This window comes from Scyliorhinus torazame, chromosome 10 (assembly GCF_047496885.1).
Source record: "Scyliorhinus torazame isolate Kashiwa2021f chromosome 10, sScyTor2.1, whole genome shotgun sequence".
Taxonomy (NCBI): domain Eukaryota; kingdom Metazoa; phylum Chordata; class Chondrichthyes; order Carcharhiniformes; family Scyliorhinidae; genus Scyliorhinus; species Scyliorhinus torazame.
Genome location: NC_092716.1, coordinates 57,470,990 through 57,495,423, shown reverse-complemented (window position 1 = coordinate 57,495,423; position 24,434 = coordinate 57,470,990). Strand labels below are relative to the sequence as shown.

Sequence of the window (24,434 nt, the reverse complement as noted above, 5' to 3'; positions counted from 1 at the left end):
CGGTCCTACATAATCAATTAGGACCCTTGTAAAAGGCTCCTCAAATGCTGGAATGGGTATTAAGAGCGCTGGTTTTATCACTGCTTGATGTTTCCCTATCATTTGACATGTGTGACATGATTGACAAAATTTAACTACATCTTTTTGTAGTCCAGGCCAATAAAAATGTTTCTGGATTTTAGCTTGAGGTTTCCTTATTCTCAAATGACCTCTCACTGGTACCTCATGTGCAACTCGCAACACCTCCTTTCTATACCCTACCGGCAATACTACTTGATAAACTTCTGCCCACTTTTCATCCGCCTGCATATGTAAAGGTCTCCATTTTCTCATCAAGACATCATTTTTACGGTAATAACACGCTGGTATACACGCAGATTCTTCTTCTGTGTGCGCTTTCTGATATATCCGTTTTATTTCTATATCTTTTTGTTGTAACTCCACCAATTTTCCTGAACTAAAAATATCCGCCTCATCCTCCACCTGTTCTTGTTCTTTTCCAACCATCTGATCAAAAATCGTTTCTGATAATTGCACTTCAACTTGAAAATGAAAATCGCTTATTGTCACTAGTAGGCTTCAAATGAAGTTACTGTGAAAAGCCCCTAGTCGTCACATTCCGGCACCAACTTCATCTTCACTCTTTGATTTCTCCTCTTGTCTTAATTTGTGAATTTGCGACCTTGCTACTACACAATCCGGAAAAATCCCAGGATATTCGTCCTTCAACACTTCAGTTGTCTTTTTCCACTGGCTTATCAACCACAGTAGGCACCACTCCCACCTGCGATCCAGCTATATCATTACCCAAGATAAACTGTATTCCTGGACAAGATAGTTTCTCTATTACTCCTACTACCACTACACCACTCTTCACTAGACTTTCCAATCTTACCTTATATCATGGAACACTACTCCTCTCACCCCGAATTCCACATATTACCACCTTTTCTGGCAACATTCTTCCCAACCTACATAACTCCTCATCTCTTACCATTAAAGATTGACTAGCTCCCGTATCTTTAAAAATTGTGACTTCTTTACCTACCCCTCCTGATACACGAGTAAACTTTACCCACACAAGTAAATTCTTTAAAGATATCTGGCACCTTATCAATCACCTCTCGATCAGTCTGTACAATCTTTTGCACCTCCTTCGCTTCACTTGGGCTTTCCTTTACCACTTTAACAAACCCCACTGTCTTATCCTGTCTTACCACATCAGCCTTCCCTTCCCAGTGCTTTTCTTCAACCACCAACACGGACTTTACATGGCCTAGTTTATTACAGTGAAAACATTTGAAACTTTTCATGTCGTTTCCACCCTCCTGGATTTCTTTTTTAATCTGAGGTGCACTCTCCTTATTATCTCCCATCAGATCACCTTTACTTTTTCTCATGACACTACCCGCAGTCCAATGGTAAGGTAGAGAAGGGTGTACACATCATAAAGCAACTAATTAATAAAGCTGTGGATTCTGCTGCAGACATCCATCTTGCACTTTTATCCTACAGAGCTACTCCAGGAGCAACTGGACTTTCACTGAATCGGGATCTCAGAACTACATTAACGTCCATTTAACGACAGAATCCAGATCACTTGCCAGTGTTGAAGAAAATGGAACAGCAACGTATTCGTCAACAGACGTATTATGACATGCATGCAACTCAGCTGGAAACATTAACTCCAGACGACCTCGTAAGAATTAAAATACCGGATGGAGGTTGGTCTGCTCCTGCCAAAATCATAAGACAAGTGACAGGAGGTACAATTCTACGAAGAAATCGATGTGCACTACAAAAAATTCAACTAAACAAAGACATTTTTCCCAATTTAAGTTTGAATGAAACATTATTTCATGACGCTTTGACAAACACCAGAAGTAATGATGACATGCTCAAAACTGTCAAAACTTGATCATCGCCTCTTTGCCAACTCAGAAGATCGGAGGAAGGAAGAAACCAAATAGACTGAACTTGTAAAATATTCACTGTCATTTGTATGATCATTACTCATTTTGCTTTGTACAGATATACATATCATGTTTATTGTATTATAGTTATACATTTTTCTTTGCTACACCTTAGAAAATATGTTTAAAAGGGGGATGTAGTGATATGTATATATGGAGATATTTAAAAAGGTTACATCATAGTGTAAGACAACCATTAGATGGCAACACTAGATTCATGTATATCTGTATGTGGACTCAAAGGATCTTGGGGCTCTTCGAACCAGGAGTGACTAAACAGCAGAATGTTAGAGAGAGAGAGAGCATAGTTAGCACGCGTAGTTAAATATAGTTAATACTTATTCTGAACTCTTTAGACCATTCTGGAAGTGTACTACAAAGAAGTAATGTAACAAAAGTTGCTCTGACATCTGCAATTAACTGGTCATTTTCACATTGTTGACGGTAAGTATTTGCTGTGTGTGCATCAGCTGCCACATTATTTTTCCAACACCTCAAAAAGCACCGATTAGCTCTGCCGGGCCCATTTTGTCAGATGCTCAGACACAGGCTCAGGTTTGTTTGCAGGGATGGTGACAGTTGGAGTCTGACTGTTACCATGGAGCAAAGGTCTCCATGGTGACGGCCCCCATCACTGTAACCATGGTTTCCTGTGTCCCTGGAACATGCCCGCAACGTCATCACGCACCTGCGCACGGAGAGCACAGTCGGCCGGCTGGCTTTCTGACGTCATTTTAATGCACCACAAGTGAGGTCATCGCTTCGCGCCATGGACAGTAGGTAGCGTTCGCGTGCGCCGCGGGCCTCACCGGTGGACTAAGTTCCCCCTCCCCATCACACTTGGGGTCGCTGGTTTTTAATAGATCAAAATATCGGTGCAGTTTAGAGAGGCCTCCTCGTCCCCAAATTATCCCTCCCGTTTCCCACGCTGTTTATTATCTCAAGGCGTCCAACAGGCCCGAAGTGAATGGAAACCTCACCTCAATTACCTCAGTCTCTCCATCTTTATTGACGGCCACAGCTTCGTTCTTCATCTCTACCCTGATGCTCAGCTTGACCTACTTCCACATTTCTTCATCGCCACCTGCTCATCTAACATTTCGAGATGGATGCGATGAATATTTCCTCCAAAATAAGCTGTCAATTCGAAGCTATGCTGTTCACATGTAGCTAATATCTTTCTGGGTGTGGCATTAGCTGCAACTTTTCTGGTTACAACCCGAGACAGAAACTCAGCGTGGAATCTTGTAACAATGATCCGAGCTTCCTTTCCCCCGCCTGATCCATTGTTTTGTATCACCGCCCAAACGTTTGCTTGCCTCAATCTTTCCTTTCTCTCCTACTGAAACTCTGAAATTAGTTATTTTGAGGCTCAAAGTTGAAGTTTGCACTGTCCACAACTATGACAAAAACGAGTTCTGATTTAAAGACCCCCCCCCCCCCCCCCATATCCTTAAAACTTTGTGATTTGACTCCACTGTACCTCAGTAATCTTGATGTGGAGATGCTGGCGTTGGACTGGGGTGAGCACAGTAAGAAGTCTTACAACACCAGGTTAAAATCCCAACAGGTTTGTTTCGATGTCACTAGCCTCAGTAATCTGTCAGCTATGTGGAGTACTCTTCATTCTCTGTTAGTGTAGATATTTCCCTACCCCCAGTAACTTCCTTAATGCTGCCCTCTCTTGTTTCAAAATACCTTTTAAAACCATCTTTTTGACTTCATAAGTATATAAGAGCAGAATTAGGTCAGTCTGAGCCTGCTCCGCCATTCTATCATGGCTGATATGTTCCTCATCTGCTACCTACAATGTTACAGACCAAGAGCTGGATTGTGAAATCAGCCAGAACATCTCCTTAGAACACTACATAGGAGTGGGAATAGGCAAATTCACCTCCAGAGCCTAACACCTTCAAAGTGATCATGGCTGAGCCCATTCTGGCCTCCACTCCACCGTCCTGCCCATTCTCCATAACCCTTCAACTCATTACCAATTTAAAAAAAATTCTAACTCCTCAAATGTATTCACTGTCTTTGCATCCACTGCATTCTGGGTTAGCGAATTCCACAGATTCACAGCCCTTTGAGAGAAATAGATTTTCCTCATCGGTTTTAAATTTGTGACCTCGTATTCTAAAATTATGATCTCTTGTTTTAGAATGCCCCACAAGCAGAGCATCAACTCCATGTCTACTTTATCCATACCTTTTAGCATGCCTCAATTAGATCTCTCATTCTTCTGAACTCAAGAGAATATAGGCTTAAATTGTTCAATCTCATACAACAAACCCCTCATCTTGAATCAATCTTGTGAACCTCCTCTGAACTGCCTCCAATGCCACCACATCTTGCCTCAAACAAGGGGACCAAAACTGTGCACAATACTCTATCCAGGTGCGGTCTTACAATGCTTTTTGTTGCAATGACACTTCCTTTCCTTTATACTCAATTATTTTTGCAAGAAATGCTAAGATTCCATTTGCGTTCCGCATTATCTGCTGCACCTGCATGTCAACATTCTATTTGCTTTCATCATTATCTGCTGCACCTGCATGTCAACATTCTATTTGCTTTCCTCATTATCTGCTGCACCTGCATGTCAACATTCCATTTCCTTTACTCATTATCTGCTGCATCTGCATGTCAACATTCCATTTCTTTACTCATCTGCTGCACCTGCATGTCAACATTCCATTTCCTTTACTCATTATCTGCTGCATCTGCATGTCAACATTCCATTTCTTTACTCATCTGCTGCACCTGCATGTCAACATTCCATTTCCTTTACTCATTATCTGCTGCATCTGCATGCTCGTTTTCTGTGACTCAAGCACGAGGGCACCCAGATCCCTTAACTTGTCTCATTGCAATTTAATTTGCTCTCCTTGGTGCACCTTTTCTTACATCCTGTAAGTAGTCTTACAACACCAGGTTGAAGTCCAACAGGTTTGTTTTGAATCACTAGCTTCCCGAGCACAGTTCCTTTCTCGGGTGACAGAAGAGGTGGGTTCCAGAAACATATAGACAAAGTCAGTGATGCAAGACGATATTTTGAATGCGAGTCTTTGCAGGTAATTAAGTCTTTTTAGATCCAGGCGGAGCGACTGGAGAGAGGGATAATCACAGGTAAAAGAGGTGTAAATTGTCTCAAGCCAGGTCAGTTGGTAGGATTTCGCAAGCCCAGGCCAGATGGTGGGGGGTGAATGTAATGCGACATGAATCCAAGGTCCCGGTTCAGGCCTTACTCATGTGTGCGGAACTTGGCTATCAGTTTCTGCTCGCCGACTTTGCATTGTTGTGTGTCCTGAAGGCTGCCTTGGAGAACACTTACCTGAAGATCAGAGGCTGAATGCCCTTGACTGCTGAGGTGTTCCCCGACTGGAAGGGAACATGCCTGCCTGGCGATTATTGCGCGATGTCCGTTCATCCGTTGCTGCAGGGCTGCATGTTCTCGCCAATGTACCACACTTTGGGACATCCTTTCCTGCAGCGTATGAGACAGACAGCGTTGGCCAGATTGCACGAGTATGTACCGTGTACTTGGTGGGTGGTGTTCACATGTGTAATGGTGGGTATCCATGTCGATGATCTGGTGCCTCTTGCAGAGGTTGGCATGGCAGGGTTGTATGGTGTCGTGGTCTACCTCCTATGTTGTCTACCTCGTATGCTGCAGGAAAGGATATTCCAGGGCAAGGAATATTAGGTAGTTAAGTTTTTGTCAGTTTAGTTACATTACTGTTAAATAATAAAAAGGTTATTTGTTTTAAATTTACAAACCTGGTGACTGCATTTTGTTGGGCTCAGTCAAGTTATTCGGGTATTTTAAAATAACATCTAATTTCACTTTGTTGCGACCAAGAGTCAAGTGGGGTCGGAATTAACCGTGCACTAGCCCAAGGTGTTGTGACTATGAATTTTTAAAAATCTATTGGCTTCCTGTGGATACAGCATGAACTCAATGGGCTGATTGGCCTCCCTTGGTGCCATAATAACTGACTAACCCTCTTCATTTAAACTATAATTTCACAGTGTTAGTCATCTATGCTTGGAGGAAGAGCAAGCAGTTTTGATAGTAAAACAATTACACAATCGGTTGGTTTTTCTTCACAAATCTAGAATCTACATTTAAACAGTATTTTTCTTTTTAAACCAAAACTTGTGTAATTTATAGTCAGTTAATAAATATCTATATGCCTGTAAGTAGTTACTGTGTAAGTAAACCAGGAAAGACTGCCTACAATTAATTTCACATAACTGCTGTAGCCATAATTCACTCAATCACTTATTTTCTCTCATGCATTTATGTACATCTCTTTGAAATATTCTCACTCTATAAATAAGCCTTCATGATTTTGGAGTTGTGACTTTGTGACAAATCTTATAAGAAATGTGCCAGTTTTTCTTTCTGTACTGGTATTGGAATAAATCACCAAACTACTCTTAACTCTCCGTCAGTAAACATGTTTGCTGTAATATTTGTTTTATTAAATGGGTGGGTGTTGACCAAGCTATGGGAATTAATTTTATCTATTGCAATTTAGTCTGTTTTTGAAGTGACGGTTCTCCTGTCACAGTAATGTGTGCTTTCTCAGCAAATGGGAACCTGAGGTTCAATAATCCAGTAACAGTGGCTAATTAACGGGAAACAGACAGAAGAAGTAGTGAGGGATTTATCTTATTTCCCTTGGAATGTGTGGGTGAACAATAGCTCACTAGCAATTTCTGGTACACAACTATATCGTGCACTTGGGGCAAACCAAAACATTGTTTTTGAGTTTTAAATAAGTGCAAATGTTAATATTTTAGCACTCTCTGTGCTTTTGGAGACTTTGGTCGGCTCATAGTTCATTAATAAAACATTCATAAAGAACCGAACATCCCTAATGTCATGAATCTGCAGTTTAGTGAGAATTTTAGTCTTAGAAGAAAATTAAAGTGACTGATCAACCAAAACCTGGTTCTCTTTAATTAAAATGCAAGGAAAATGTCTGGCAAATTAATCAAGTAGACATGCTCCTCCTTTCCAATGCTCAAGATATCAAACAAACCGTTCCTTTTCCATCCCCGCCCCTCCCCCTATTCATTCTGTCAGAAACGTCAGATTGAATATGAGAGCAATAGTGTGGTTCATTTGGCTTAGTGTCTTCCAATGCATTGTGATGATTTTGTCGAGGAGCTCATCTGTGAAGAAATATTGGACATGAAACATATTGATATAATATAATGTAAATACATCGCTTGTCTTTATGATAGATATTTAACGTTGGGTAAACTACTCATTTAATTTTTCCCCCCATTTTCCTTATCCCTTCTCCCCAAGCAGATTTTGTCCAATTTTCCTGGGATTCCCTAAACGTGGCTGGTATAAGTGGTTTCGCAACCAACATTAACTGTGGCTTAGTCCAAATAAGTGTACCACTTATTATTTAATGTTCTATTTATTGAAGTGCTCAGATCTGACTGGGCGAATAAAGATTTAAAAATAAGTTTTTCAAATGCTTTCTTTTGCACTTGGAGAATAAGGCCAGAAAACGTGCTGATGTAGGAGAAACCCAACTGGCTCTGTCCAGTCAGTGATTGATGTAGCCTTCGATTGACTCTGGACAAAACACCAATTAATTCTGGAATTATTTTCTGTAATTAGTGCTTTATACGTTTTATTTGATGACAAACTTGTTAGGCAATAAAATTAGGCTTTAAATTACTCTCCTTAGCTTTGAATTGATTTTTGATTTGCTCAGAGAGTGCAATAGAGCATTCAAGGAGTTGTTTGCCATGCTTTGTGAATCGCTGAACTTGATGTGTTTGGCAAATTGGACAATTTAATTTAAACAATTAGAGGTCCTCGTAGGCAGATTACTGTCGTAGGCAGATGACTGAAGTTAAAGCTTCAAAGGGACTTATATAAAGAACAGTTAAATGCAGGACCCACCGACTAAATCAAATATCATCTCAATTTGGTGGAATTATTTTTAATGCTTTAAATCCATTTTGGAAAAAGTAACATAAAAATGTTGTGGTATGCAACTTGCCAGAAATGTTGCCATGGGTTTAAATCCGAGTCTGTGGTTATTTTCCTTCTCCCTCTTTCCTCACCCCTGTTTACAAAAAAAAAAGTTTTTTCCGTCTGGTCTAGAGTAGACAGATGCATTAATTTACTATATCTCGCGTCAAGCCCCAGGAAATGTCATGAATTCTTAGACATGCAGTAACATCTTCCTGATGACTCTGCTGGTGTGTTTACTGCCCACTGTGGTTCTAAGTCAAACAGACAAAGCAGGTCCAGGTTCAGCCTCTGATCTGTGCTGAGTTAAGCATCTTAGCTTGGGCTTGACAGGACTTCGGGGGTGGAGGTAATGGAAAATATTTATTCCCAACCCAGCAGATTTGTTGTCCATGAATTTCAGTCAGTCACTCTACCTCTGATCTATATAGGACTCGAGGTTTTGTTTTGCAACTTTGGTAATGTTTTATTTATAGGTTTCTACACTGTTTGCCACCTTTGCCATCTATCCCAGCAGGATATCTTGGATTAGCGGAATAAATATGTGGTTTGCCTTCTGTATAATTTGTCTTTCTGCTTGAAATAACTGTGCCTTAACATGATTAAATAACAGACCCGTCTATCTAGTCTTATTCTTGTTGTCATCTTTTCACCCAGTTTAATTGAGATTCTTTGTTTCTCTGTTAAAGATATCGTTTACAGTACAATTTCCGTGAAAGAGACAGATCACTTGGACATTCAGGTATGCTACTTTCTGGTTTCTGCTGCCCTCTGGTGTTTCTTGGCAATCCTGAGAACAACATGGTTATTGCTTGAACTTGATGTAAATTGAGCAGTTTTTTGCCGAAAGCATGTTCATAGTGAATATAATATACATCAGACTTTAAATGTTACTATATTTGGAAATCATGTTCCTCTTCTATGGCATATTGACTGGCTAGGTGTAAAGCTTAAGTTTTTTTTGTTGCTTATACCTTGTATCTTGTAATTTTGCATAAGTATACACACTATCTTGGGAATTGTGCAATTTTAAGCCAGTCTATTTGCAATCATGGATTTATGACTGGAATGATTTTGTGTTTGGAGCTATAATCATTGAAGCCGTACAACATTTGTTTGTTCATTGCAGTTACCAACATTGTGCAAAGTTGTCTGCAGCTTCCAAGTAATTCCTAACTTCCTTTTGACAGCCTCAGGGATCCAAACAGGCTGAAGCATTTGTCAATGCCTTTCTCAAGCACAGTTTACCACAGTTGGGCGCTGAGCAGATTCAGGAACGTTTGAACAGAAAAGCTGTTATTCTCGAGCATTTCTTAAAGAAGCGCAAGAAAGAGAAGAGGAGAAAAACAAAGTGTCTGTCTGCCAAAGAAAGGCGAGAATTGAGAATATTTGAGCTCAAACCAGAGCAACAAAGGTAGCCAAGCCACGTTTGTTGCGAGACATTTTTTCTGCTGATGTGGTTTTCTGTGTTGGTACAGTTACAAAGGCAAATTAAACTACCAAATTTATGCTGCATCAGACACGCATTGCGTCCCGGTTCTACATGCATTCAGTTTTGCATTTCAATGAACTTAAATAATAATAATCTTATTCGTGTCACAAGCAGGCTTACATTAACACTGCAATGGAGTTACTGTGAAAATCCCCTGGTCGCCACACTCCGGCGCCTGTTCAGGTACAGTGAGAGAGAATTCAGAATGTCCAAATTACAAGCACATCTTTTGGGATTTGTGGGAGGAAACCGGAGTGCCCAGAGGAAATCCAGGCAAACACGGGGACAACGTGCGACTCCGCACAGACAGTGACCCAGCTGGGGATCGAACCCGAGACCCTGGTGCTGTGAAACAACAGTGCTAACCACTGTGCTACCGTGCCGCCCAATCTGAGGTACAACACCTGATTAGTGGTGGACATCATCCCCAAGATTCCTAGGGTACCTCTCTTATTCTGAACATGGCCTTCTATCCTTTGATAATCTGAATTGATGCTTCGGATTAAATCCTTCAATCAGGCCTGCTTTCCATCCTGAAGATCATTTAAACTGAGAAAGCAGAAAATCAATTTTAAAAAACACATGGACGAATTATAAATTAAAAAAATTAGGGCGGCACGGTGGCGCAATGGTTAGCACTGCTGCCTCAGTGCTGAGGACCTATGTTCAATCCTGGCCCCAGGTCACTGTGCAAACATTCTCCCTGTGTCTGCGTGAGTCTCGCCCCCACAACCGAAAAGGATGTGCAGGGTAGGTGAATTGGCCACGCTAAATTACCCCTTAATTGAAAAAAAAAGAATTGGGTACTCTAAATTTATTTTCAAAAATAAACTGTTCAATTGGAGGTTGGTGGTAATTATACGCAAGTAAATCGTATTCAAACTTGTGGTAATGGCATTCCTTTGTAACTTGAGGCTTTGAAAATTCCCATTGACCCACTTACTATACTGTGTAATTGAGCAAAAGACGTTCTATTTCATTTCATCAGGATTTGTTCCGAGGTTATGTTAAGCAAATGCTCGGCAGATATTGCCCAATCACTGCATTAATTCTGTCCTTGTCTGGATGAGAAATACAAGATGCAAAACTGCTTGAGTTCGCAATTCTTAACTTTTAAGCAGAATAATTTAATGCAATTTATGCAACATGGCCGCGATTCTGCATTGTGAACTGATCAAATTTCTGCAACAGGTACATTTTTTCCTGCATCAAGTAGGTTTGAACAAAGTGCTGATTCTTGCCTATGGAGTGGCATGATTCAGACATTTTTAATCCATAGATGTTAAAATGCTAATCTGAACTATTTCATTTTTTCCAGATATGAATTGTTTCTCCCTTTGCATGACTTGTGGAAGCAATATATTCGAGACCTGTGCAATGGTTTAAAACCTGACATGTAAGTACAGCAGTTGCACTATAGATTGACATTTGTGAAACTGGAAAGACTCCTTTCTTGCGTACAATGCAGAAGATATTAAGATATTGCTGTTTTGGAAATCTCAGTGATCGCACAATGTTTAATTAGTGTTTACAGCACTGATTCTTAAGTTGATTGAACTATTTTGAGGTCAAATTACAAAAAAAGATGTTCCACAGAACACAGCAGATTAATTTTGCTCCAGTCTTTCGTCCCGGTGCAGAAATCTTACAAAAATATTAAGCAGCAATATAATATAATAATCTTTATTGTCACATGTAGGCTTACATTAACACTGCAATGAAGTTACTGTGAAAAGCCCCGAGTCGCCATATTCCGGTGCCTGTTTGGGTACACGGAGGGGGAATTCAGTGTCCAAATTACCTAATTAGCATGTCTTTCGGGACTTGTGGGAGGAAGCCGGAGCATCCGAAGAAAACCCACGCAGACACGGGAAGAACATGCAGACTCCTCCGTAAAGACAGTGACCCAAGCCGGGAATCGAACCTGGGAACTTGGTGCTGTGAAGCAGCAATGCTAACCACTGCTACCTTGCCGCCAATATGACAGTGAACCCAGGTTATTGCTCGCTTTACTGATGGGAAGGAGGTAAAATGTTGGGCGGTACAGTGGCACTTCTGCCTCACGGCGCTGAGGACCCAGGTTCGATGCCAGCCCCGGGTCGCTGTCCGTGTGGAGTTTGCGCATTCTCCCCGTTTCTGCGTGGTCTCATCCTCACAGCCCAAAGATGTGCACGGTAAGTAGATTGACCACGCTAAATTGCCCCTTAATTGGAAAGTAATCAAAAATGTTGCTTGTGTTTTGTTCGTCGTTGCTAGCAGTGTTTAGGAGCAAGTTGTCCATTAAGACTTAATTGCAGATCTGTTTACCAAAGTTAACGTCTGCTGGGAAGTTAACTTGTTTAAGGCTGGTTTATTATTTGTTACAGTGAAATCATACACTAATGCAATAATTAATTTGACTCCTAAACATAAAAGCAAATTACTGCAGATGCTGGAATCTGAAACAAATACTGGACATCTCTGCAGGTCTGACAGCGTCTGTGGAGAGATGGGAGCTAACGTTTTGAGTCTGGATGACTCTGCCAAATTAATTTGACTCATTCTGCTCAGAATCTATTTCCCCTCGAAGATTCATGGGACATTTCTTTATTTAAGGTATTATCTCAGTAGTTTATAATTTGTTTTGTTGCATCACGAATATAAACAACAATTATTTTGTCAAACTTTTTTTTAAATTGATACTTGGCCATGCTTGGTAATTACACACTTTTTATTGTGGCGTTCAGGTACAGTGAGGTTTATTGGAGGAATGATTGGACCAGAATATACTGACTTAATCCAGTCCCCACCCACTTTCTGTCCTTATTTTTACATTTGCATTCTATATCTACATTTATAATGGCAATTATCTTGTAAGCGTGACACATTATTATTGCACCATCGTACCACTGATGACACTAGTATCTCCACTGGGTGAAGTATATAATGATAGCATGTGAGATTTACATGGGCAATTTTCATTATAATTGAAGACAACCAAGTTTATAATGAAAAACATTGGAAGGAATTGTAAATAAGATTCTTAATAATTTACAAATTAATCTCTTGTAGCACATGGTACACAGATCAAGTGTGGTCTTGAGATGAACAGGGTTAGAGGACAGAGGAATGAGGTAATTCAGCCCTCATTTTTAAAAACTAATATCTTCTGACCTTGTGTTCCATATTAATTTAATTTAATATTTATAATAGGATAGCAGAATATACAGTGCTTTGGAAAGCAGCAAAGTAGTATTGATTGCAGCCTAGTTTCTCTGCTTTGAAGGGTGGAGGACTTGGAGGTGCAAAAACTGAGGTGTGCCAGAAACTGTTAACTGGCAATAGTGAGAAATTATATAGAAAATTTACCTTATAGATGTGGAGATTGGAATTTGTAACACGGAAAAATTACATTCTGCTTGCAGACTTAAGATTTTAAATATATTCCAGATGGATGCTCTTTTAATGAGATGTCAATTTGTCTTGGTATTGCTGCTGGTGAATATTTAACTTTCCTCCTCCAGTTTGCAAAAATGATTCAGTAGATTTCGCAAGCTTCATAATTGCCTTTACCTCATCGGACACTGGACTTGTGTTCACTGCAAATTTTTCTGAATTGATCCCTCTTAATATAATAATCTAATAATCATAGATGAATTCTGAAACTAGAAGCACCTGTTTTGCGCTTTGGGCTCAAGGTTGAAGAATGATGGTCCATCAATTGTAAAGAAAAATCTATATAGTAACATTTTATAAGCCGTTTCAAGCTTAATTACTACCCTTGAGACTTAGAGTAGTGCCATGTTTTGATAAAGTAGGATTGTCAAACATAAGCGGTCATAATTTCAGTCTTATTTTCCAGCTTGTAGCTACTACTCGGACTGGAGTTTTCAAGCATTTAGTAAATAGATTTGTGTAAGTATTTATATAAACTGATACAACATTTTACAGACAGGAGGCACTCCTTGCACGCACATTATTATATATAAAACAACAACTTGTATTTATATGACACCTCCATAGAAGTGTAATCAATCAGAAATTGACACCGAGCCAAAGAAGGAGATATCAGTAAGGGTAGTTTGGACAAAGGTCAGATTTATGGACGTTCTTAAAGAAGGTGAGAAACTAGAGAGAATTGGGTAGGCCACTGCTTTGGGCCTACACGGCTGCCAGTGGTGGAATTGAAGGGACAAAGAACAAAGAAAAGTACAGCGCAGGAACAGGCCCTTCGGCCTTCCCAAGCCTGTGCCGATTATGATGCACTAACTTTAAAAATAAAAAAAATCCTTCTGCACGTTCTCGGTCCGTTGCCCTCTATTTGCTCCCTATTTATGTATCCGTCCAGATGCCTCTTAAATGTTGCTAATGTGCCTGCTTCCACCACATCCTTTGCTATCCACCCCGTCTATGCCTCTCATAATTTTGTAGACCTCTATCAGGTCTCCCCTCAGTCTCCGTCTTTCCAGTGAAACAATCCAAGTTTATTCAACCTCTCCTCATAACCAACACCCTCGAAACCAGGCAACATCCTGGTGAACTTTTTTGCACTCCCTCCAAATCTTCCACATCCTTCTGATAATGTGGTGACCAGAACTGCATGCAGTACTCCAAATGCGTCCTATCAAAGGTTTTATATAGCTGCAACATGATTTCCCCAACTCTTGTACTCCATGCCCTGCCTGATTGATGTAAGCATGCCATATGCCTTCTTAATCACCTTGGCCACCTGTGTTGCCACTTTTAGGGAACTGTGGACCTGCACGCCCAGATTACTGTATGTTAATATTCTTAAAGGTTCAGCCGTTTACAGTATAATTCATACCTAGATTTGATCCTCCAAAATGCATAACCTCGCATTTGTCCGGATTAAACTCCATTTGCCATTTCTGTGCCTAAGTCTCCAATCTACCTTTATCCTGTTGTATCCTCTGACAAACCTCGGCACTATCAGCAACTCTGCCAATCTTCATGTCATCCCAAACTTACAAATCAGACCATCCACGTTTTCCTCCAGATCATTTTTTTATATATATATATATATATATATATTACAAACAACAGAGGTCCAAGCACTGAGCCCTGCGGAACACCACTAGCTATAGATCTCCATTCAGAAAAACACCCTTCCACCCCATTCTCTGTTTTCTGTATCAAGCTAGTCAGCCTACCCCGAATCCCATGTGACTTTAGTTTTTGCACCAGTCTGTCATGTGGGAACTTGTCAAGCGCCAATTTTCTTTGTCATCTCTTCAAAAATCCTCAATTAAGTTGGTGAGCTTTGACAAAGGGCCATCTGGACTCAAAACGTAAGCTCTTTTCTCTCCTTACAGGTACTGCCAGACCTGCTGAGATTTTCCAGCATTTTCCCTTTTGGTGAGACATGACCTTCCCCGTACAAAACCATGCTGCCTGTCACTAACAAGTCCATTTTCCACCAAATGTGCATACATCCTGTCCCTCAGTATCTTTTCCAAAAGCTTCCCCACCATTAATGTCAGGCTCACCGGCCTATAATTTGCTGGATTCTCCCTGCTTCCTTTCTTAAACAAGGTAATAGCATTGACCATTCTCCAGTCCTCTGGAACCTCACCTGTGGTCAAAGAGGATGTGAAGATAGAGTCGAATGGAACTACCTCCTCGACGTACTGGAACAGTTTGGGCTAGGAGCGGGATTCACTGCCTGGGTGAGGCTCCTGTACAACGCTCCCAAAGTAAGTGTCCGAACTAACACCACCAGCTCTGAATACGTCCAGCTACAGAGTGGAACAAGACAGGGCTGCCCCTTGTCCCCACTCTTGTTCACGCTAGCGATCAAACTCCTAGCGATAGCCCTGCGGGACCCAAAAAGCTGGAAGGGAATCCGGAGAGGAGACCGAGAGCACAGAGTCTCACTCTCTGCAGATGACCTGCTCCTCTATGTCTCGAAGCCACAGGTGGGACTGAAAGCAATACTGCAAATACTGAAAGAGTTTGGAACCTTCTCGGGCTACAAACTTAACTTGGACAAAAGCGAGACATTCCCAGTGAACCCAAAAGGGGGAGGGGCAGAGCTGGAGGGGCTCCCGTTTAAAACAGCCTGGAACAGATTCCGTTACCTGGGGATCCAAATAGCCAGAGACTGGACACCTATCTGCAAGTGGAACCTGACCAGCCTGGTGGAGAAAGTAAGAAGAGACCTTCAACGGTGGGGCCCAGTCCCACTCTCCCTGGCGGAAAGCGTGCAGACGATCAAGATGAACGTACTGCCATGGTTCCTCTTCCTGTTTAGATCCATCCCGATCTTCATCCCCAAGTCCTTTTTCCAAAACATAGACAGTCTAACCATAGCGTTTGTTTGGGGATGTAAGAACCCGAAAATTCCCAAACCGACACTGCAAAGAGGAAAAGTCAAAGGGGGCTTGGCTTTACTGAATCTACAATACTACCACTGAGCAGCAACGGCAGAAAGAGTGAGAGGATGGGTACAAGAACCCGACACAGATTAGGTACAAATGGAGGAGGCATCCTGTAAAGGAACAACCCTCCAGGCCCTGGCTACAGCAGCACTCCCATCATCCTCAGTAAGATACACAACGAGCCCAGCGGTACCGGCCACGCTGAGAACGTGGACCCAGTTGAGACAGCACTTCGGGATAACCAAAATGTCCCCTATGGCCCCCGTCTGCGGCAATCACAGATTCCGCCCAGCTAGATACCACCTTCAAAAGATGGAGGCGGGACGGGGGCACACTGACGATCGGGGACTCTTACGTAGGGCGCAGACTGCGACACTGGACGAACTGACGAGGAAGTGGAAACTAGCAAAAGGACAGGAATTGAAACACCTCCAAATAAAACACTCCCTCCGCAAAGAGACAGTAGGGTACCCCGGAGCCCCAGAAAATACACTAGGACCTGATAGGCACAAGCAACGAGAAGGGACAATGTACGGACATGTACTGGACAGAGCTCGAACACCACTGGACGGGACCAGACAAAAATGGGAGGCCGAACTGGGACAGAGGTAGGATGGGGACTCTGGAGCGAACCACTGAGCAGGGTGAACGTCACCTCCTCCTGCGCAAGGCTAAGCCGAATGCAGCTCAAAGTGGGCACAGAGCGCACCTGACCAGAACCTGAATGAGCAGGTTCTTCCCGGAGGTGGAGGACAAATCTGAGCGGTGCCAGAGGGGCCCGGCCAACCATACCCACATGTTTTGGGCTTGCCCCAAGCTTGCTGGGGTCTGGGCAGCCTTCTCCGAGGCAATGTCCAGGGTTGTGGGGGTGAGGGTGAAGCCGTGCCCAATAGTGGCAATCTTCGGGGTATCGTAGCAGCCAGAGTTACACAATTAGGGAAGCTTTTGCTTCCCTAATTGCACGCCGGAGAATCCTGCTCGGCTGGCGATCAGCAGCACCACCCAAAGCTGCAGACTGGCTCGCTGACCTTTCGGAATTTCTCCACCTGGAGAAGATTAAGTACGCCACCCGAGTGTCATAGAATTTATCATAGAATTTACAGTGCAGAAGGAGGCCATTCGGCCCATCGAGTCTGCACCGGCTCTTGGAAAGAGCACCCTACCCAAGGTCAACACCTCCACCCTATCCCCATAACCCAGCAACCCCACCCAACACTAAGAGCAATTTATCACGGCCAATCCACCTAACCTGCACATCTTTGGACTGTGGGAGGAAACCGGAGCACCCGGAGGAAACCCACGCACACACTGGGAGGATGTGCAGACTCCGCACAGACAGTGACCCAAGCCGGAATCGAACCTGGGACCCTGGAGCTGTGAAGCAGTTGTGCTATCCACAATACTACCGTGCTACCCCAGTCAGCGGAAGGCTTCCTGGATACTTGGCAGTTTGTCGGCCTGTTCCAAAACCTGTTCGAGACCAGTAACCAGGTGTAAGCTAAGGAGGGGGGGGGGGGGAGCGGTGCGGTGCAGAAGGTGGGGAAACCACATGAGAAGAGGAACGGTGCTGAAGCCGGTGGGGGGGGACATAGACCGATCCAGAGGGCAACGAAATGTACATAGTTAGTTAACTGAAGGACAAAATAAACCTCTCTGTAAAATAACGTAAATTAGCACAGGCATGAAAAATTTAAAGTATATACCCAACTGTTTATAAATGAGAAAAGCCAATAAAAAGATTTTTTTTAAAAAAAGAGGATGCAAAGATATCTGTTAAGGCCCCAGCTATTTCTCCCTTTGGCTCCAGCTTAAGATACTCAAGTGACCAAAACGTTTAGGAGGGGTTATTGGGTTACAGGGATAGGCTTAAGTGGGTCGGTGCAGACTCGATGGGCCGAATGGCCTCTTTCTGCACTATATGTTCTATGTATCTCATTGAATGGTGGAGCAGATTCAATGGGCCCAGTGGCCTACTTCTGTTCTTACATCTTACGTTCTTATAGAATAAAGTACAACCAAGGAAGGGGATTTTCTATCTTCCAAATGTTAAATGGAGAATCATTTCTTACTTTAGAGTAAGTTGTCTACTGAACAGTGTTTAGACAATGTTGCTTTTAGTTTGGTTATTGCAGTAAAATTCTTAAAACATGAAATCTTGTGTAATTCTTCAAGTCAGCCACTTGAAATTTGAATATCTTTCTAAAAGGGATTGTAACAAATACGCAAGTGGTCAGAATGCACTGACAGCTATGTTAAGGAGGCTATGTAGAATTTGATAATCACACCTTGCATTTCTTAAACGCTGAAATCCTTCTAAAAATATTGTTTGTTTAATTCCCAAAGGTTTAATTTACTTTTGACTTGAGGTAAATTAGCAATAAAAGAAATGGGGCTGGATTGTCCGCCCCGTCGCACCACATTTCTGCTTCACCCCGCCGGTGGGATGCTCCATTACACCTGCCAGTCAATGGGGTTTCCCATTGTGGGACAGTGTTGGGATACCCCCGGGCTGTCGGCAAAACGGAGCATCCCACTGGCGGAGAATCCAGCTCGTGCTATTTCAGGTTCCTGGTAATACCCATCGAATAACAACTGATTTATTGTGTAATCCATTGCCAACATACCCCTTGATTGCTGTGCTTTCTTATGTTTGCAGGCAGACACAGATGATCCAGAGCAAACTGCTAAAGGCAGATTTTCATGGTGCCATTGTGACAGGTACACATAGATTGGTTTGTTAGTAAGTAAATTATGCCAATTCGACAGCAAGGAAGGTAAACCTTAATATGCAGAGCGTGGGTTAATTTTATATGTAGGTAGCATCATAGCTATAGTGTACAACCCATCTAACTTGTACAAATCAGACTGGAGAAGCTGAGGTTATTTTCTCTAAAGCAGGAAAGGCTGAGAGGAGATTTGCTACAGATGTTTAAAATCATAAAAGGTTTATAGATTGAAGAAATAAAGAGAAACTGCTCCTAGTTGTTCGTCATTAGCCAGAGGGTACAAATTTGAAGCAATTATCTCAAAAGAACCAGAGGCGACTTGAGGAAAAACTTGTACGCGGGTGGCTCAGGTTTGGAATGCATTGCCAAACGGATAAATATAATTTCAGTAGTAGCCTTCAAAAGGGAATTGGATAAATAATTGAAGTAGAAGAATATGTAGCAATGTGGAGAAAAGCAGGGAAGTGGGACAACTGGATTGCTCTTCGATAGATTAGACGCAAACTCTGGGATTAGACGCAAACTCTGGGTTGTATCGTCTGTTCCTGTGCTACACTAGTCATGATCTGCAAATTATATTTAGGACTTTGCCGAAGAAACACTAAGTTATTTCTCTACCCTGTGTATTGATCCTTGCTACTGTTGAACCACAGTATCCTAGCAAGTTCCAAAGGCTGCTGAGAAGAAAACAGAATATGTTGTGAAAGATCAAAGAACGTTCCCTTTTATTTTTAAGAAAAGGTATAAAGGATATTACAGCCTACCCCAATTGACACAGGTTTTTAAAAAAAAATGTTGTCCCTCCAATGTGCTGTTTAAAAGATCAGTTGTACATAGATTTATATATTATGGAAAATTATCCCTCCAGTGATCCTAGGAAGCTAATATTAAGAGGCATAATTTGGATGGCACAGCCCTAAATTGTAATTCAACTTGTACCACACGAAGCGCCTTCTATTATATTTCATCCAGCCTTATTAGCATTTTCTTCTATTCATTTCCCCATCATGAATTATGATTATGATCTGGAATATTTTGCCTGAAATGATGGAAGCAGATTCAGTAGCAACCTTCAAAAGGAATTGAACATATACATGAAGGGGAAAATAATTGAAAGTCTGGAAAAAGAGCACAGGAGTAGACTAATTGTATCGCTCTTCTAATAAGTAGGCATAGGCGTCACTTATGGAAGACAACCATTTGTTGCGTGCACAGGTAAGTCCTCTGTGCATTCTCATGTGGTTGTGGAGCCCGATTGCAAACTATCATGGCTTTCCACATGAAAGGATGAATTGTCTGATTTTGTTGGGACTGTATGTCCAGTCTTTCTAACTTTTGATCGTCGCTGCCTGTATTCTCTGCTTTTCAGAGGAAACAACGACAATACTCGAGATTGCTCCCCAGGTAGTTGTCTTTTGAGAATTTTCTCCCCGTCTGGTGGATAAGACACATTACTCGAGTTTCGCCTTCAAGGAACCCTTAAACCTTAACCTTGGCCAACCTGGCAGGCAGTGTGCAAGTTTAAGATATGAAGACAGAATTGCCTTAGGGATGTTATCATCAGGCACTGGGCTGTAGCATTCCACTCTGGTGGGAGAGGGAATCTTTCTTTAACAGGTTTGAGGATAACGCTCAGAACTTTAAAAACATATAAATCATTTTCAGATGCACTTTTTGTGAAGATTTTTAATCTCTTTGAGAATAAATAAGCTAGTAATGAGATTCATAAACCAACTGTCAACCGATTGGTTTATGTTTGCAAAGAAATTGCAACTCCTGATTCTTATACCAAATATTTTGATTTTTAAAGATTTGTCTATTGATTTATGAGATGGTGCGGTCAACATGTCTGTCACCAGCTCACAACTCTGCCCACAAGTGTCTGATTTTTCCTCGATAAATCATTAGATCCAACAGGTTTCTGAAATGTAAATGAAATTTATTTTTGCAAAGTGCACATGATTCTGCAAGCACTGGTTCTATTTATCATTGTATCAGCATAAAACAAACTTCACCTAAAAACTTTGGTGATCAGATTTTTCTTAAAATTCTGTTTCCATTACAGTGACAAAATCCAAATGTCCCTCCTATGTAGGGGTCACAGGAATTATTCTTCAGGAAATGAAACACATATTCAAGATTATCACGGAAGAAAATAAGCTCAAAGGTACTGTAAATTTCGGACCTGCCCCATAAGTACATCCTTTACAATAAAACTTTACTTTTACTGTCCGATATCGAGTCGCGTTATAATATGCATGGTATTGGGTCATAGCAATAAAACCCTGGAATAAATGAATAGAATAACCTGATGTTTCAATGTTTATTTCTTCAATCTTTTAAAGACTTATTCAGCATATTGTCTACTGACTCTTTGATTTAGACTTGGTTTGTTTAGGGATAAATATTGGCTAGGATTATAGGGATAATTCCTCTGCACCTTTTCAAAATAGTGCCATGAAATCTTTTGTAGCAGACTGACTGTTTAAAATCTCATCTGAAAGACAGCATCTTCAGCATGTGCACTCCCTCAGTACTGGATTGGGGCATCAGCCTTGAATTTATGCTCGAGTCTGAATTGGGACTTAAATCCAATGTGGCTTAGATATAAGAGTGCAGCCAACTGAGTCATATTTGGTAGATACAGTTTCTGACCAGCTATGAGTTTAACAATGAGAGAACTGATTCTTTTTTAAAAAAACTGACTGGCCTTGTGTTTCTTTGTTCTAATTTCCTAACTGAACAAATAAACAGCAGTTTGATTGCTGACACCATTTACTGTCTTGGGATTGGGCAATTAAACCAGCTACAAATAAAGTATCCTAGTCACTAACTCCTGATGTGTATCAAATTAATAAGCCCATCTGAGGGAAAAACAAAAGTGCTGAAAACTCAGCAGGTCTGACAGCATCTGTGGAGGGAGGAAGAGAGTTAACATTTCAAGTCCAATGTGACTCTTCGGCACTGAATTCTACCTCTCTTCAGTTCCAAAGAATAGTCATTTTGTACTCACAAATTTAACTCTTGTTTCTCACTCTGCAGAGCTTCCAGACCTGCTGAGTTTTTCCAGAACTTTCTGTTTCATCCACAATATTTTGTTTTGATTTTAAACCTAACTGAGGGGGTGCTTTAACACTTATTGTTGCAGCTTAAAGCGTGACGTAAGTAGAGCAGTCCACAAGCTGGTGTGTCTTGTTTAATGCACATATCCACTCTGCCCTCAGCTGCAAGGGACTTCAGAACCTACTGAGTAAAAGTTAACTTTAACGTAGCATATTATTGAAAATCATACCACAGTCCTTCTGTGACAAAGTTCCTCAAAACAGGATCCCCTGTGGTCAGTTTAATTCTGGTTGAGATAACTGAAGAATAGCTCAGCTAAAGTGAAGTTCTGCTTAGCCTGTTGTGTGCAGTAATTTGCAGTTAGTGCAGTGCAAGCTTTGTGTGTGGAGCTAACCCCCTTGTAAAATTCTGTTGCCCATAATTTCAGTCAAACTGGAAGCCATATGTGGATAATTGTTGGATTGCAAATCATAAATTAATGGTCTGGGTTTGTACAGATTCTTCAAATGGTTTGTAATCATTCCCAGATATTAATTATTCCTTGTTTTATATCTATAAGTTGTACATTTTGTTGTTATTTCTTAAAACATCGATTCTGCAGTGGCTGTGACATCACTTTCACCAGCATATTTTTATTAAAGTATAACTTGCGATGTAAAGTATTAAAATACAAAAGAATTGAACTAACTTTAAATTGGATTTTGCATGTCGTTCCACATACTTCATCTTATTCTCCTTCTCCGACTCAGTTATTCCCAAGCAAAACAGTGTCTTCAGTGTGGAAATCGATGGCTTTGTTTCCTATATCTACGGCAGCAAGTTTCAACTGAGAGCAAGTGAGCGTTCCGCTAAAAAATTTAAAGGGAAAGGAAGCATAGACCTTTAAATCCAGGATGGTGCAGGTGATGTCCAAAACAACTGAAGTCATTGATTCCTTGACACAGTTTCACTGAAAAGAGATTAGCCCTGCGTGTTCAGTGCGTGTTCAGTTCTATCAGTGGGAACATGTATCGATTGTCTTGTCTGCTCGGGTTTCTTTATTAAACTTGCAGCGCAATTTCTGAGCAATGAAAGAATTTGTCACAGCATTCTGTATGTGTCCGAATATACATGATCTTTTCAGACAGTGAGTTATCACATATTGAAAATAATTTGTTTGTTTGCCATATGTTTGGTTTCGTTAAAGTTCATTAAAACATAAAAGCCAAAATTTAATTATTTTTTATGCTGAAAGCACCAACAACTTATATTTACATACCCTTAACATGGAAATAATCGCAGTATCTTTCGCAGAGGCGTAAGAAGAAATAAAGTAACAAAGGAGACATTCAGGTGTGGGGAGTGACCAAAAGCTTGGTAAAATAGGTGAATTTTAAGGAGGCTGTTGAAAAGGCAGGAAACAGGGGATGGAGCAGTGGCGGGGGGGGGGCTTCCACCTGGTTGAATGCATAAACTTTGGTGGCACGGTGGTGCAGTGGTTAGCACTGCTGTCTCATGGCGCTGAGGTCCCAGATTCAATCCCGGCCCTGGGTCACTGTCTGTGGAGTTTGCACATACTCCCCCTGTCTGCGTGGGTACACCCCACAAACCAAAAGATGTGCAGGGTAGGTCGATTGGTGTCACTAAATTGGCCCTTATTTGGAAATAAATAATTGGGCGCTCTAAATTTATTAAAAGGACTTCCGGTGTGGACCATGGAGTAAGTGGTCACATACAAGGCAGCTCCTGCCCAAGGTTACAGAAAAGAGCTCTTTTTAATCAATACGGGGTAGAATTTTGATGAAAAGATGTAGGTGAATGTTGGAGGAGTACTTTCCCCCAGGAATGGTATGTCTCTTGGTTACCAGACCCGGCAGAAACTGAGGATTTGGCTGGTGCTGCAGCAAAGACAAAAGCCTCTTCAAGCATGCAGGTGGGGGAAGGGCAAGCTCAAAGGCTTCAAACTGACTTGATGGCCTTTATTAAAGCTGAATTCCAGCAGCAGAGGGAACAACTGCGAAAAGATATCCCAAAGGCCATTGAAGAAGCAGCGACGAGACTTCCAGTGGCGGCCATGGAGGAGTAGGTCGCGCATTCGGCAGCTCCAGTCCGGGACGGACTCTCGGACCTTTTTTCATGAGTTTTCACGGACCTTTTGGGGCAGATTGGTGAAGCGAACACTGCCAAAAGGATTCCCTCGCTGTTGTATGGATAGCTGGACGAGGAGTGGCCAGGTGAAGTGTTTAAGTCCCAACAGACAGAAGCGTGCGGAGCAGGCACTGAGGCACAGCATGGTGGCCGGTATAGACCAGGGTGCATGGGCGCAGTGGTCACAGGAGCCACAGGAGTTCCTTAGGGGCTGCTTTGCTGATCTTAAAAAGGACATGCTGGCCCCGATGAAGGCATCAATAGACCAAATGATCGCAACTCAGGCGACACAAGGGAAAGCGATTAAGGAGCTGGAGAAAAGGTTATCCGACCATGAGGACGAGTTAGTCATATTGGCCCTTAAGGTGGAAGCGCAGGATGACCTCCACAAGAAGTGGCTGGAGGACCTAGAAAACAGGTCCAGGAGACAGAACTTGAGAATTGTGGGCCTCCCTGAAGGTGTGGAGGGTCGGATGCGGGAGCATTTGTGTCCAAGATGCTGGAGACGCTGATAGGGACAGGGGTATTCCCTCGACCCCCGGAGCTTGACACAGAGCCCTTGCAAGGAAACCCAAGGCGAATGAACTGCCGAGGGCCATGGTGGTGAGATTTTGTCGCTTATCGGACAAGGAACTTGTCTTGCGGTGGGCAAAAAAAGAACGGAGCAGCAGG

General features: G+C 41.9%; 1 protein-coding gene across 3 annotated transcripts; it reads left to right on the top strand.

Annotated features, from left to right (window-relative positions):
* The first annotated feature begins 2,664 nt into the window (after positions 1-2,664).
* pop4 (POP4 homolog, ribonuclease P/MRP subunit) lies at positions 2,665-22,845 on the top strand. Of its 3 annotated transcripts, none has more exons than XM_072518165.1 (7): positions 2,665-2,749; positions 8,667-8,719; positions 9,168-9,391; positions 10,788-10,865; positions 18,503-18,564; positions 20,638-20,739; positions 22,385-22,845. In XM_072518165.1, exons 1-7 carry the CDS (start codon positions 2,743-2,745, stop codon positions 22,519-22,521), a joined length of 663 nt encoding a protein of 220 aa, XP_072374266.1. In that variant the 5' UTR covers positions 2,665-2,742; the 3' UTR covers positions 22,522-22,845. The 3 variants fall into 3 exon arrangements, 2 of the variants coding, with proteins under 2 accessions (XP_072374266.1, XP_072374265.1); XR_011949461.1 differs by lacking the exons at positions 2,665-2,749; positions 22,385-22,845 and adding exons at positions 2,770-3,496; positions 11,885-12,064 and having other exon boundaries at positions 20,638-20,731; XM_072518164.1 differs by lacking the exon at positions 2,665-2,749 and adding an exon at positions 3,463-3,496.
* Positions 22,846-24,434: the final 1,589 nt, after the last annotated feature.

Coding starts and splice junctions, on each gene's coding strand:
- pop4 (XM_072518164.1), top strand. Junction 8,720..9,167: donor CAGATCACTTGGACATTCAG/GTATGCTACTTT, acceptor TCCTTTTGACAG/CCTCAGGGATCCAAACAGGC. Junction 18,565..20,637: donor TCATGGTGCCATTGTGACAG/GTACACATAGAT, acceptor TTTCCATTACAG/TGACAAAATCCAAATGTCCC.